Here is a 13,065-nt window from a genome sequence, read left to right on the forward strand (position 1 = left end):
ACTTTCTTCATTGTTGTCCTTCTTTTCAAACTTAATTTTCACTTTGTCATTTACCACCCTCCATTCCTTCACTCTCAGCAATGAGGAGGATGTAACCGCGGTGACAGACAGCAGCGGGAATACCCTCCGTATCCGTAGAGATACCAACAGGATGCCTGTGCGTGTGGTTGCCCCTGACAACCAGGTGAGATGAGCAAGTCTTTTGCCATGCTGCAGAAGTTAAAGTTATCAAAACACCTGCATTCAGCCAGCAAATGAACCACTTATTATTGTTTTATCTGTATTTTGTTTCTCACAAAAGTTTCAAGAAAACACTATTTGGACAACAACAAAATATTAATATTTAAATTAAGCAAACTTTGATGTTTACTGTCTGAGATGACGGCTGAGATGAAGTAAGAGAGGACTGGTACAATCCGAACACGTAACCATGTTTTACTGTGGCTGTTGCTGTTTGTGTGTGTGTATAGGTCATCTGGCTGACCATCGGGACTAACGGTGGTCTGAAGACTCTCACGGCTCAGGGTCAGGAACTGGTCTTGTTTAGTTACCATGGCAACAGTGGCTTGCTCGCTACCAAAAGCCTCCAGATAGGCTGGACTACCTTCTATGAGTGAGCAGCATTACTCTGTTTATATTTGGGTACATGTCTGACCTGCTGTGTGATAATGGAAGGCTGGAAATCAAAAGGGAAAAAACAAAACAAACAATAAATTTGGATTTTTGTATTTCATAAGACATCTACAGGTACTTTACCAAGTTACTAAGAATTATTTTAGCTCTTAATGGTTTTATGGCATTGAGAAAACATTTCTGACAGAATCGCATCAGCTGCTATGATCTACACCTGCTCAAATCACCTCAAAGTGGGCAACATCAATCTGAACGAATCGATTTATAACATACACTCTTTGATTTCTTCACTGTCTCTACTAGTTTATGTCGAGACATAAACTTTAGTTGGACCAGTGGACACCGAACGATTAGTCTTCTGACGAGACGTTAAATAATTGAAAACCTAGTCTCATAACTGACTAATTCATTGACTTCCTCTAATTAGATTAATTGGAATTCAAGCTCTTCCTCCAGCTGGGTATATCCAGTTTTCATCCCACCTCCTCTGAAATTGCTATTCTTTACAACCAGGTCTAGCACATTCAGCTATGGCCACGTGTGTGTGTGTGTGTGTGTGTGTGTGTGTGTGTGTGTGTAATGTAGAGTAATTTTTTTTCTACAGGGTTCCATAAAGCACATTACAGTAATAGACACTAATGTCCCTTTATTCCCCCCTCCCTGCATCCCTCATTGTCCTTGTAGCTATGACAGTGAGGGTCGTCTGACTAATGTGACCTTCCCCACCGGCGTGGTGACCAATCTCCACGGCGACATGTCGTCAGGGGCTGTTGCTGTGGACATTGAGACGTCAGGGAGGGATGAGGACGTTTCCATCACAACCAACCTGTCATCAATAGACTCCTTCTACACGCTGGTGCAGGGTAAGGTGTTTACGCAAGTGTGTGTGTGTGTGTGTGTGTGTGTGGGTGTGTGTGTGTGTGTGTGTATTCACATTTCAATTACTATTACTGCTTTTATTACTACTCTCATTATAATTTCTGTCATATGGATTGGCTGTGTTGTTGTTCATTCTGTACCCATGACATATCTATTACACTTCTGTCTATCCTCTGTTGCTCTCCCTGATGATGCTTCCTTATTTTACCTGTTATTATCAGATGCCAGGGTCCGGGGACGGTATACACATTGTAAAGCACTCTGAGGCCAATTTGTGGCTAAGCAGATAGAATTGAATTTAATTGAAAAGTAATTTTTAACCAACAGTTAAACAGAGTGAGGACAATTATGGAAAGTTGGGACATTTTGTATGGTCCTCACTTCTTCAAGACCAGACAATAAGATCAGATAAGAATTAGGTTTAGGTTACGGTAAGGTTTGGGGTTAGGCATTTAGTTGTTATGGTTAATGTTAAGGTGAAGGTAAGGGGCTAGGGAATGCATTATGTCAATGAGGGTCCTCACAAAAATAGAAGTACAGGTCTATGTGTTTGTCTGTGTGACAGAGTAAGTAAGAAAGTGTGTGTGATGCAAATGCCTTCGTAATGTGAATCAGACTGTGTGATATTGGCCCAGTAGAAACAAGAGCTCTATTCAACATTTTTCAACAGCTCTTTTTTTTTTTTTTTCAATGGTGCCGTTTCCATTGAAATCACTGATGAGAGGCTGTGGACACTTTGGAAAAAGCCCAACATTAAAGTAGATGCAAGGTTTCACACATCGCATGCACTACAAAGACAGCAGAGAGAACAGCAGTAGCTGATAGAGTAGTAGTTGCTCAGTGCTGAGGCTGGTAAATGTTACACAGTAGTGTTGCTGTGAGTTTGGAGTCAGACCAATCTCCTTAAGAAAAGCCAGTATTGTACTTTCTGCATCCGCTTGACTTAAATTTTGTCATCAGAGGGTGTACATGTAGATTCTGTGCAAACATCATCATACAGACTACCCTACATCCATGGAATAGGTCTTCCTGTAGACGCCGATCTACTGTGCATGTGTGGAACGCGTCCTCCAAGTGGACTCCAGAGAGCAGTATAAACAGAACTGCTTGGTGTTTGTGGTGTCTGCAGTGTACGCGTCCACTTGGGAGTATATCAGGCTCTAAAGTCTTCCCTTAACACCATGATTATAAATATAACTTCCCCATGGTAATCCAGAAGGGTCTCAGCTTTGTAGTTCATAATCTTCAGCCACCACCACCAGTCCTAGCACTTACCACCCAGGGCAAACACTCCAAATCAGTAAATCTATATTTCTCTGACCAATGGCCATATTGCAAAATGTTTTATTCTCATTGCTTTCCACAATATTACCCTCTGGCTCCGGCGAATGCCCCATGGGACCACTGTATGTACTGAGCTAAAGTTAACAGTATTGATAGAGTATGTTAATGTCTACATGAATTCCATCCGCAAGACCCGCCTTTGTTCTAATCCATAACCATTAACTTCTTACTAACTGAAAGAAAGAAAAAAAGAGCAGATAGCGAAACTTAATGCCCATCAGTTCCCCTCAGGTAAACACTGTGAGCTCTGTCAGCACTCTTGCCATATTTTTCAATTTAAGCGCTGTTAGCACTGTTAGCCGCGAGCCGCCAGCTCAGCCGTCGCATGTTGAGAGCCATTGAGAGGCAAAAGAAATGCTCCCAATCTCGTATTTTACACCTTTAAACCTTGTAAGAATAGACCTGAGAGATCCATCAATGATAATTCTCGATTTGAGGGAAACTGCAAAAGGAAAAAATAAGTTTCACCATCCTTATCATCCTTCATGTCAGACATTCGGTCTGAATGGTGAGGGAAAACAATAATTTTGCACTGATGCCCTTGTTAAATCTGAACTAATGCGCCAGTTGAAGAGAGGCCTCGAGTGGCCGTCAGTGATTTGTTTCAGAGCATGCTACATGTGCCCCGAGAGGAAAACAGAGTAGCGTCTCCCTCACGGCAGAGCAGTATTGATCCGAACGTAATAAGTTATTCAAAGCCATCGACAAGTGTAGCATTCCTCTCCATCAATTCATGTACATTATTTATCCTTTCGCCTCCTCGCTATCCTCTAAACTGCGCAATGTGCAAGCGGTCCAGGTAATGTGAAATCATATTAGCTGTAGGTGCAGCCCAGAAATGGTAAACAAGCTAATACAGATGCTGTATTTTGTCATTTAGATGTTGTTGTTGATTGCTTTGTGAAAACGGGCAACCATGCAGGACTTGACAATGAGGCTCTACAGGGAAAATACAGTAAATGTTCACACGAATGCATTATCATGGACTGGCTCTAATAAGCTGTGTGTGCTGCTTGTCCCTATTCATTATATATTGTACGAAGCCTCTCTTTTGTGGTATAAAATTGATGTGGGTGGGTGGGAGTGAAGGATCAGATCCACCGCACAATATTAAACCAAAACGTACAATCAGCATAAAAAAATAACACAGTGGCCAGTCACTTTTTGCAGGAGTCACATTTTGGACAGATTTGAAAGGTTAAACTATCTTTGAATTACTTGACCCCAGATCATTTAGATAACCAGTGCTGCATGTTTTCCCTCCATGTCATTGTGAAACAACATTTGGTAGAAAAAAAAGAAAAGAATCCCAGTGAATCTAAGGACGAAAAAATAAAGACTTTTGTAGTTGCTCTCAAATCAAGATGAAAACTATTTTAAAAGAAATTCAAATAAAAAAGTTGTATTATATTTAATTTAGAAGGAAACAACGTTTGAAAATAATTGATAAAGCTAATTCCCTCAGAAATACGATGTGTAACAAAAGAAGACACTGCACACTTATCGCTGTGTGAAATTGGTAGATAACTTTGCCATCAAATGTGTTGATGTTATTTTTATTAATTTTTTGTTTGCCCTCAAAAACTTTGTGAATAAAGTAGAAGGTTTTTTTCGGAAATATTTTGTACTTTTTTTTTTTTAAAAGACAATCAGACAAACAGGAATCATTTACCTGATGAAGGAAGGATAGAATAAGGGAGAAAAAAGTAAAACTGTCTCTAGGCGAGAGAGCCTTGATCTCTCACTTACTCACACATACACACACAGCCATTAGTCCTGCGAGAGGTCAAGGGGAACCTAATCAAAAGAGGCTGGCGGATGTTAATACCTGCCCTGTGCTCCATTAGCAGGTTCAAACACGGCCCACGGAAATTAATTGTACTCTGTTCTCTCTTTACATACACACACACACACACACACATGCATTTTCTTGCTCTCCTCTCTTTGTCTTTCATTTTCTCTCTTTTTCAGTTCAGTTTAGCATTGATAGTGTTTTTGAAGAAATCCCTTGAAATCTGCCACATTGAAAACAAACATAAAATCAATGTTAGGTATAGTAATGATATTGTATTGTATTGTAATTGTATTGTCATTCATGATAATCATCTCCCCGAATCTATCTCACAGACCAGCTTCGTAACAGCTACCATGTGGGTAATGACCATTCGCTGCGGGTCATCTATGCCAATGGGATGGACACACACTACCAGACAGAGCCCCATATACTGGCAGGTATGCAGCTTTGAGCACATTACCCTAAATGTTTGATAGTGAGTGGTGCGGGGATGACGTATTTGTGTCGGACACCCCACAACTAAGCATCACACTGGTTCCGTCCACAAAAAACTATTAGATTTTTCCACTGGATTTTAGATTATTGCAGAAAATAAGCTCTGTGTCAAACAAGCGTTTAGGCTTTTGTTCAGCAAGATAATCTTCACAAAGGACACCACTTTATGATTTTTGAAGCGTGAATACAATATACCCCATGTACCAAGGCTGAGTCCTTGCTGCATCTGTTAAATGACTCTATCCTGCTTACCACCATGCAGTACATGTAAAGCATGGGTGTAGGCTGTCTTCATGGCTTATGAGTTATGAATTGCTCAGTACGCTAAGTATTCAATGTAAATGGTTTTCATCTAAGAGTTTTTGTGTGGCAGGTGCTGTCTGAGGCCTTTTTTCCATCACAACTGTCTGCCCATGTGATGAGCCTGTTTGTGAAAAGGATCATCAGTATCATGAAATATCATATTTGAATGATTTTGATCGGATCATCTTTCAAGCCGTACCAGTGTTTTCACATTTTAGTGCGGCTCCTGCAAATCTTCTGTATTTAAATTTTTGCTGACCATTTTCCAAAGCAGCACAAAGTTTTAATGACTCAAATACGTTGTGTTCTTTTGACTTTCTAGATAGCCACTGGTTTGCATTACATCTTAATAATAATAATCAGCTTGAAATGTGCTGCACGTACTGTCGGTGATCCGTCATAATAAATATGCCTGCTTTTCTTTATGTCATTGTTCATCATTGCATGGTGATGTAGTGCAGACATTTCAGACTTACAAGCCTGCATTAGCAGCTGACCTGCCGAACTGCAGCAATATAACTTAATACAACACAACAATAAATACAGAAGTGATGCTCACTGTGATTAATGACCAACTCAAGTGTCAAGTCTCTGCAGGCTGATTTTCATTTGATGGTCTAAAACACTGCAGGAGACTTTGGAACATGGTTAGTAGCAATTAAATTGTATTGATATGATATGTGATTCACATTCAATGGAACATTGAATGTGAATCACATTAGAAGATTCAAACCACACACAAAGCCCATCTTGAGGTAAAATCATTAAAAGTCTGGAGGGGGAAACATTAAACCTTCCAGAGAGGCTAATGGCTTCTGTAAATGATCAAAATCCATACTGGCATGTACTGCGTTGCAGAGATACACTCTGTCTGAGCGAGTTTGAGCATTATATTTTACTTGATAAACAAAGTTGCTCAGTAATATTTCCGTATTTGCAGGATTAGGATGATCTTCCATGCATTGTAAAAAAGTATACATCAACACATAGTGCACAAGGTACCCAGGATATTGCAATCAAAGGCATGATGTTTTCAGTCTGTCTGTCCCCACGTTCCATTCTCATGACACAATATCTCAGGAACACCTGGAGGGAATATCTTCAAATTTGGCACAAACGTCCACCTGGACTAAGGATCAATTGATTCAAATTTGATGGTCAATTTATGACAATTTCACACAAATGTCTAATGGGATAAAATGATGTAGTGATGACATTTAGGACAGACATTGATGTAGACTCTAGCTTGACTGGTTGGCGGCGGCTACAACCGTGAGGCGGTAGTTGTACCACTTGTAGTTTAAAATGTTGTTGGTATTCATGTCTTTTTCATATCTATTTCAAGGTGCTGCTAACCCAACTGTAGCCCGACGCAACATGACACTGCCGGGAGAGAATGGCCAGAACCTGGTGGAGTGGAGGTTTAGGAAGGAACAGACACGTGGAAAAGTCATCGTCTTTGGGAGGAAGCTCAGGGTGAGTGCTCTCCAGCTGGGACTGACTAGTGATCTACAAACACAGGCATCTTTTCTGAACTGAAAGACAAAATAGGGTCCACATGGTCCAATGGACAGGGTTCAGTTTAATTAATCATGTAGTTATTGTATCAATCTTGGATTATCACAGGGATATCACATGCTGAATAGAGCAGCACCTTTACACTTGCAAACATTACAGAGTTTCAAATTCACCTGCTGTGAACTGTTGGAGGGAGAAACCCACACAGACGGAGTGAAAACATACAGGTGCACTGCGCACAGCGGGGCCCCAGCTGGACATTAGATGTAAGTCCAGTACCTTCTTGCTAGAAGGCAACAATGCTCACATATCAGTCCTATCATTTTGTCCCCCTCTGTAAGCAGCTTGCTGTGGGTTGCATAGGGGATTTATGTTTCTGTCCATTATGGCGTTGTGTGTTCTTACAAGCTATTAGGAGAGAAGGAAGGGACAGTGATTTGTCTGCAGTGCTTGAATATTACATGAAGTGCTCTCTAACTAGCCCAGCCTAATAGGAGAAAACTCTGCAGTCATGTGGTCTCTGGAGAGTTTGATCGACACAATGGTGCCATTCTAAGCATGGTCCAACAAACCCTAATGAATGCAACAGCATGTGTGGCCCACTAGTGGTAATGGGGAGTGTTGTATTGTGAGCTGGCAATAATGAGTTGCGTGTGTTTCAGTAAACGGGAGTGCAAAGGTGAGCATGAATACAGTATGTACACTGTATATGTCAGCCACACGTTAGTGATTGGTGTGTTCAAGAATTTGTCTTCACTAACACCATGACAGTCCAGCTGACAGCGTAAGGCGTTAATAATGATGGGGTGATTGTGGGGCGGGATGAACAGCAGGGAACCTTTGACCAGCCTTTCTGCTAAATGCTAATATTCATACTGTTTTCATGTGGTGCACTCATCAAACTAAGGAATGTGCATTGAGCGTGTGAGGTAATATGAAACTGCATGTCCTAGCAGCTTGTTGGATGAAATAATGAAAACAGCTGCTGTCAGACACAGAATGTCAACGCTGGTAAGTTTTATGAGATGAATTAAATAAATGTAGGACAGTTTCTGATGGTATTGTTAGTCCCTAGATGTATTTGTTCATTGTGTATTTATGATATATTTGACTTCCACTGTCATGTTTGTCAATAATGTATGGCTGATTGGATTCAATCAAACTATGATACATTGCTACGTTTAGGAAAAGGTCGTTGTTTGGGTTAAAATAACTAGGGAAGTGGCATGACTTTAGTACATTGACAAATAAATCAATGTTGACTTCTCGTTTCACATGGGGCAGGAACAATGGTCTCCTGGCTGAGAGATTGTTATTTGAAAATACGAACGCTGTATGAGTACAGTAAATACACCCCAGAAATTCTTCCTCTCTATACCAGTTATTAAGGTAAATGAGTGGCTGAAGTGAAGACGGGACCATCTGAGAGTCCTGTTTGGCACTGAGTTGAAATAAAAGTCATAGAGTGCTCCAATCCATTATGAACGTGACAGGCCATGCCAATCTACAAAATGATTTGTTTCATCTGGTATGGTGTGTCTCACACTCAGCACGTCTGTTGGCTGTTATTTCTCATCCAGCTGGCCATTAGCCACCGTCCCAATATCCTTCTTCTTTCTCTGCCCCCATTTATTCACCTCGCTGCATTCAACTGGTGCTAATTCACAAATGAGAGGGTGGCCGAATAAAAAGATGAGAAAAATGACTTGAACGTTTTCCAGCAAGACTCTATCTTTAATGAAAAAGGTCTGTAGAACAATTCATTCTTAGAATTTCCCCTTGCTTCAAGGATCCATAAGGTGAGTTCAGCTCCGAACCTGGGTTATCTGTCTTCGTAACTGGTGTTTGAACAAACAGCAAGTCATTTAGAAAGCGATAAATTCACTGTTTGAATTCACTGCTTGAGGCGCATATGTTAAATTGAGCAGCAAGTTATTAACAAGAATTAAACACCAGGGCTTATTTCTTGTTTGTCTGTTTGTTCAGCCTACAGACCCTTTTTACAGCCGACATCATGATTACCTCACGGTGTTAAACTGGGGGCAAAACAAAGGAAAGACTAGAGGCAAACACAAAGTGTAGGGCTAAAGTTACACATCAAAGTGTCATGTTGTTGTGTTGTTGGGTGGCAGAATCGTTTGGGACGATAAACTGTGATCCTAGGCTCCTCCCAGCGGAGTAGTCTGCCAACAGTCGGCTAATATGGTCCCTTTGGTTTATGTTAACTTTCTCAAGTAATGCTCGTGGTCCCGGAGAATGAGTGACTGTACATATTGAGAAACATATTGTATATTCTTCAACCATTATACATTTTTTAAAAAGCCAACAAACGTGCTAGCCAGCTAATTATTATAATGTAATATTATAATAGAGTATAATGTACTTAGACTTGCCATGCAAGTCTAAGTACACACGGCCGGTACAGTGAAACTGCGAATGGCTCATTAAATCAGTTATGGTTCCTTTGATCGCTCTAACGTTAGATATATTATTATATCTTTTGGGCCATGATATAAAAGAACAGAGAAACAGATTTGTTTGTCCATGCAGATAGTGATGAAATTTGCTGGTTGATTCCTTTAGTGTTTGGTCACGTCTTAACCTTTGCTCCAGCACTAATTTCCACATGTATATGATATCTAAATCAAATGAGTAAATCTTTATGAACTCAGCATGTTCATGCTGCCCAAAGGCTCTTTCCATTTTGCACTCTCCATGAGCTTTCATCTAGCAACACACAGAAACATCTCCTCACAGGCAGATTGCCATGGTTTACACATTATATTCAAGCTCCCAGGAAGATAAACACTACTGCCACCTTCAGGCCAATCTATTTTAATCCCTCTTCTGCTATTGCTCTAAGAATAAAACAGCATTGTTTGATCTATACACTTTTGTATTGTGGGGTGAAATCAACATTATTGGCACCTTTAAATAGTTGTATGCTTTTAGTCATGGTCAGACCATGAAGGGAGCATAGCAGGGGTTCAGCATTGCTGCATGTAATATGATCAGGTTCAAATACTAAGCATTTCATGTTTCAGCTGATCAGAGATCTCTATGATTCAGTGGTTATTTGTTTGCGTCCACCCCTTCAGGTGAACGGTAGGAACCTGCTGTCTGTGGACTACGATCGTTCGCTCCGAACAGAGAAAATTTATGATGACCACAGGAAGTTCCTGCTGAAGATCATCTATGACACCCAAGGCCATCCGACACTCTGGGTTCCCAGCAGCAAGCTACTGTCTGTTAACTTGACCTACTCCAGGTAAGTGCTTCTATATTAGGGTATTTAATAGTTTCTTTACTCAAATACAGAAAGCTGAGATGTAAAGGATGAAGACGAGATAAGCCAGTGCCACTGGGCTCAGAAGAAAAGTCCAAAAGAGCTCAGTTAAAAAGGGATAGCTTCACTATTCACTGGATCTATGACTTTAGACATCTAACAGCACTTGTTTGTACACATTACATATACTTGGAGACACTATAACCTGACTTAGTTAAGGGGAGAAAGGTTTTTTCCAGCACCACATTCTCACTAATGAACAAAGAAAGCAAAAGAAAGTTGAAAAAGTCTGTTGAGGTGTTGTGGTTAACATGGAACAAACCTACATCCTGCTGAGAAACAGGCTTTGTGCTGGTTTGTGCTGGCACATCAGTGATGTGAACACCGTCACTTATTTCCCCATTTTCACAGATGCACTCTTTATTAAGTACACCTGTATAGTCGAAGTTAGGGGTATTCAATTAAAATTCAACAAGGTCCAGTTAAAGAGAATTTCCTCATACAAAGGTCCGGAACATCACAATAATGTCTAAATTGCGCTATAATTTAGTTTCATACAGTATATATTGAAGTAGCCAACAGTTGTATTAACGTCTGTATGTAGTCAAAAACTGACTGTTAAGTCAAATAAAGAAAGTTAAATTAAATAATATCTCAACAATATTTTCAAATTGAACTGGATGACTTATAAATATTACATAATATAATGAATAAATAAATGTTCTCTCGTTTCAAGTCAAATAAGGGATGCATTTAAGAATAAAATACAACAGAAAGCTTTTGAAAAATGTGCATCTTAAAATAATAGCTCTGCCATTAATTCTACTCTTACAAAGCTTATACATTTTCAGTTTTTGTTGACACTGTTATAATGGTGATAATTCTACTTGATGTTTATTTTTGAGGTCATAGTGTGTGTGTCTGTGTGTGCATGTTCAATTGTATCGAAAGGTGTTTCTAACAGTTTGTCCACCCTGAGGGGGCAAAATATAAGAAACATGGACTTACAAAGTTTCTTCGGTATGAAAAAGGCATCTGCCTATATGGTGATAGTGACACCTTGTGTTCACAATAGGAATTGCATTTTAAAATATCAATATAAATGAAGGTGTGATAATCCTAGGTGGTCGAGTCGGTGACCCATGTATCAAGGCTGAGCTCTTTACCGCAGCAACCCGAGTTCAAATCTGACCCTTAGCTGCATGTCATCCCCTCTGTCTTCCCTTTTCAGTCTAACTGTTCTATCTATCCAATGAAGGCCAAAAAGATCATCTTAAAAAAAGTTTTGTTTATGATTCGGGATTATATGGAACATGGGACTTTAAAACAGCCTCTAAGACTGCATTAACATTTTAAAAGGAACTGCGGCATTAATACACTGACATAAGTAAATTAGTAAATTCATCATTTTAGGGACACTTTCAATTTAACCTGGAAACACATGGCTTGGATATGACACATTCTGGTATGAACTAGATTGTTAGCTTCTACAAAGTTGTATATACACATATGTGTGTGTGTGTGTGTGTGTGTGTGTGTGTGTGTGTGTGTGTGTGTGTGTGTGTCTGTCCAGTACGGGGCAGGTGACAGGCCTCCAGAGGGGTCCAACCACAGAGAGGTGGGAGTACGACAGTCAGGGAAGAATCATTTCCCGAGTCTTTGCTGACGGAAAGACGTGGAGCTACACCTACTTGGACAAGGTACATGGTGACACACATGAACATTAAATCGTATATTGTCCTGATTGAAAATTGGTGGGAGTGGTGGAGTGCAATGTGGCAGCAGTCTTGCCAAGAGTGAATCAACAGATTAGTACCTCATTTTCCACCTCATTTTATTAATGCTTGAATTATGATTGGATGTTTTCATTCAGCTGGTAGCAGCTGGTGAAGAGCTTTGCCCAACCTAATGCAATGCTCCATTTCAGATGACCAAAGAGAGTGAATGGATCCAGATTGTATAGAACACAAATGCCATAAATTCCTCAGCTAAGTTTCTACTGTTAGCTGTTGCAGTGGTGATGTCCCCAGAGGACTGCAAATAAAGCACTACTTAAAATGCAAGCCGAACTGTCTCACTCTCATGCAGGTGGGATTTTGCATAAGGTCCAGTGGGACACAACCCCACCAGATGGCACAGCAATGTTAAGATATTCATCTAATACAAGCTGATTGAAAGATGCACCTGATTCCCTTATTTGTTTAGAATATGGATTGATGTATATGTGCTCAGTGTCATTACATGTAGCTTAAGGTTCATGACAGAAACCCCACTTTTATTTTGTGTGTGAGGAGCTTCATGTTTAACATAAACTTCTGTGGTTGGATATGGTTGGATTTGCCTCTCACCATAGTGCTTCCCTGGTTTGTTGGAGGCTCCTGTTTTCTGTGAGTGCCGGTGCTTTATTTCTTCTGTCCTTGCACTGCTAGGCATCCGATACTGTTAGAGATTTGGAGCCATGCTCGCTGCCACTTTCCAGTAAATGTAAAGTGTCTCATTGTGCTTGTTCTATTGTGTCTTTTACTGCTCTGATAGTATGTTTGTTCTGCCCTCTCTCTAACAGTCCATGGTCTTGCTGCTGCACAGCCAGCACCAGTACATCTTTGACTATGACTCTGGGGACCGACTGTCAGCGGTCACCATGCCAAGCGTGGCTCGACACACCATGCAGACTATCAGATCCATAGGATACTACAGAAACATCTACAACCCCCCAGAGAGCAACGCCTCCGTCACTGTGGACTACTCTGAAGATGGACAGGTCTGTGTGTGTGTGTGTGTGTGTGTGTGTGTGTGTGTGTGTGTGTGTGTG

The 13,065-nt window shown here is 40.5% G+C and overlaps 1 protein-coding gene across 1 annotated transcript in view; it reads left to right on the forward strand.

Moving 5' to 3' along the window:
- The window catches only part of tenm3 (teneurin transmembrane protein 3), a 101,514-nt gene that overhangs the window by 82,410 nt on the left and 6,039 nt on the right, over positions 1-13,065 (forward strand). Inside the window, exons 31-38 of the mRNA XM_031867070.1 lie at positions 79-184; positions 471-613; positions 1,318-1,496; positions 4,984-5,088; positions 6,795-6,925; positions 10,066-10,235; positions 11,827-11,953; positions 12,817-13,035. Coding sequence (XP_031722930.1) covers positions 79-184; positions 471-613; positions 1,318-1,496; positions 4,984-5,088; positions 6,795-6,925; positions 10,066-10,235; positions 11,827-11,953; positions 12,817-13,035 — 1,180 coding nt within the window. The remainder of the gene's footprint in view (positions 1-78; positions 185-470; positions 614-1,317; positions 1,497-4,983; positions 5,089-6,794; positions 6,926-10,065; positions 10,236-11,826; positions 11,954-12,816; positions 13,036-13,065) is intronic.

The sequence above is a fragment of the Anarrhichthys ocellatus genome, unplaced genomic scaffold (genome assembly GCF_004355925.1).
Source record: "Anarrhichthys ocellatus isolate YVR2014 unplaced genomic scaffold, GSC_Weel_1.0 scaffold38, whole genome shotgun sequence".
Lineage (NCBI taxonomy): Eukaryota > Metazoa > Chordata > Actinopteri > Perciformes > Anarhichadidae > Anarrhichthys > Anarrhichthys ocellatus.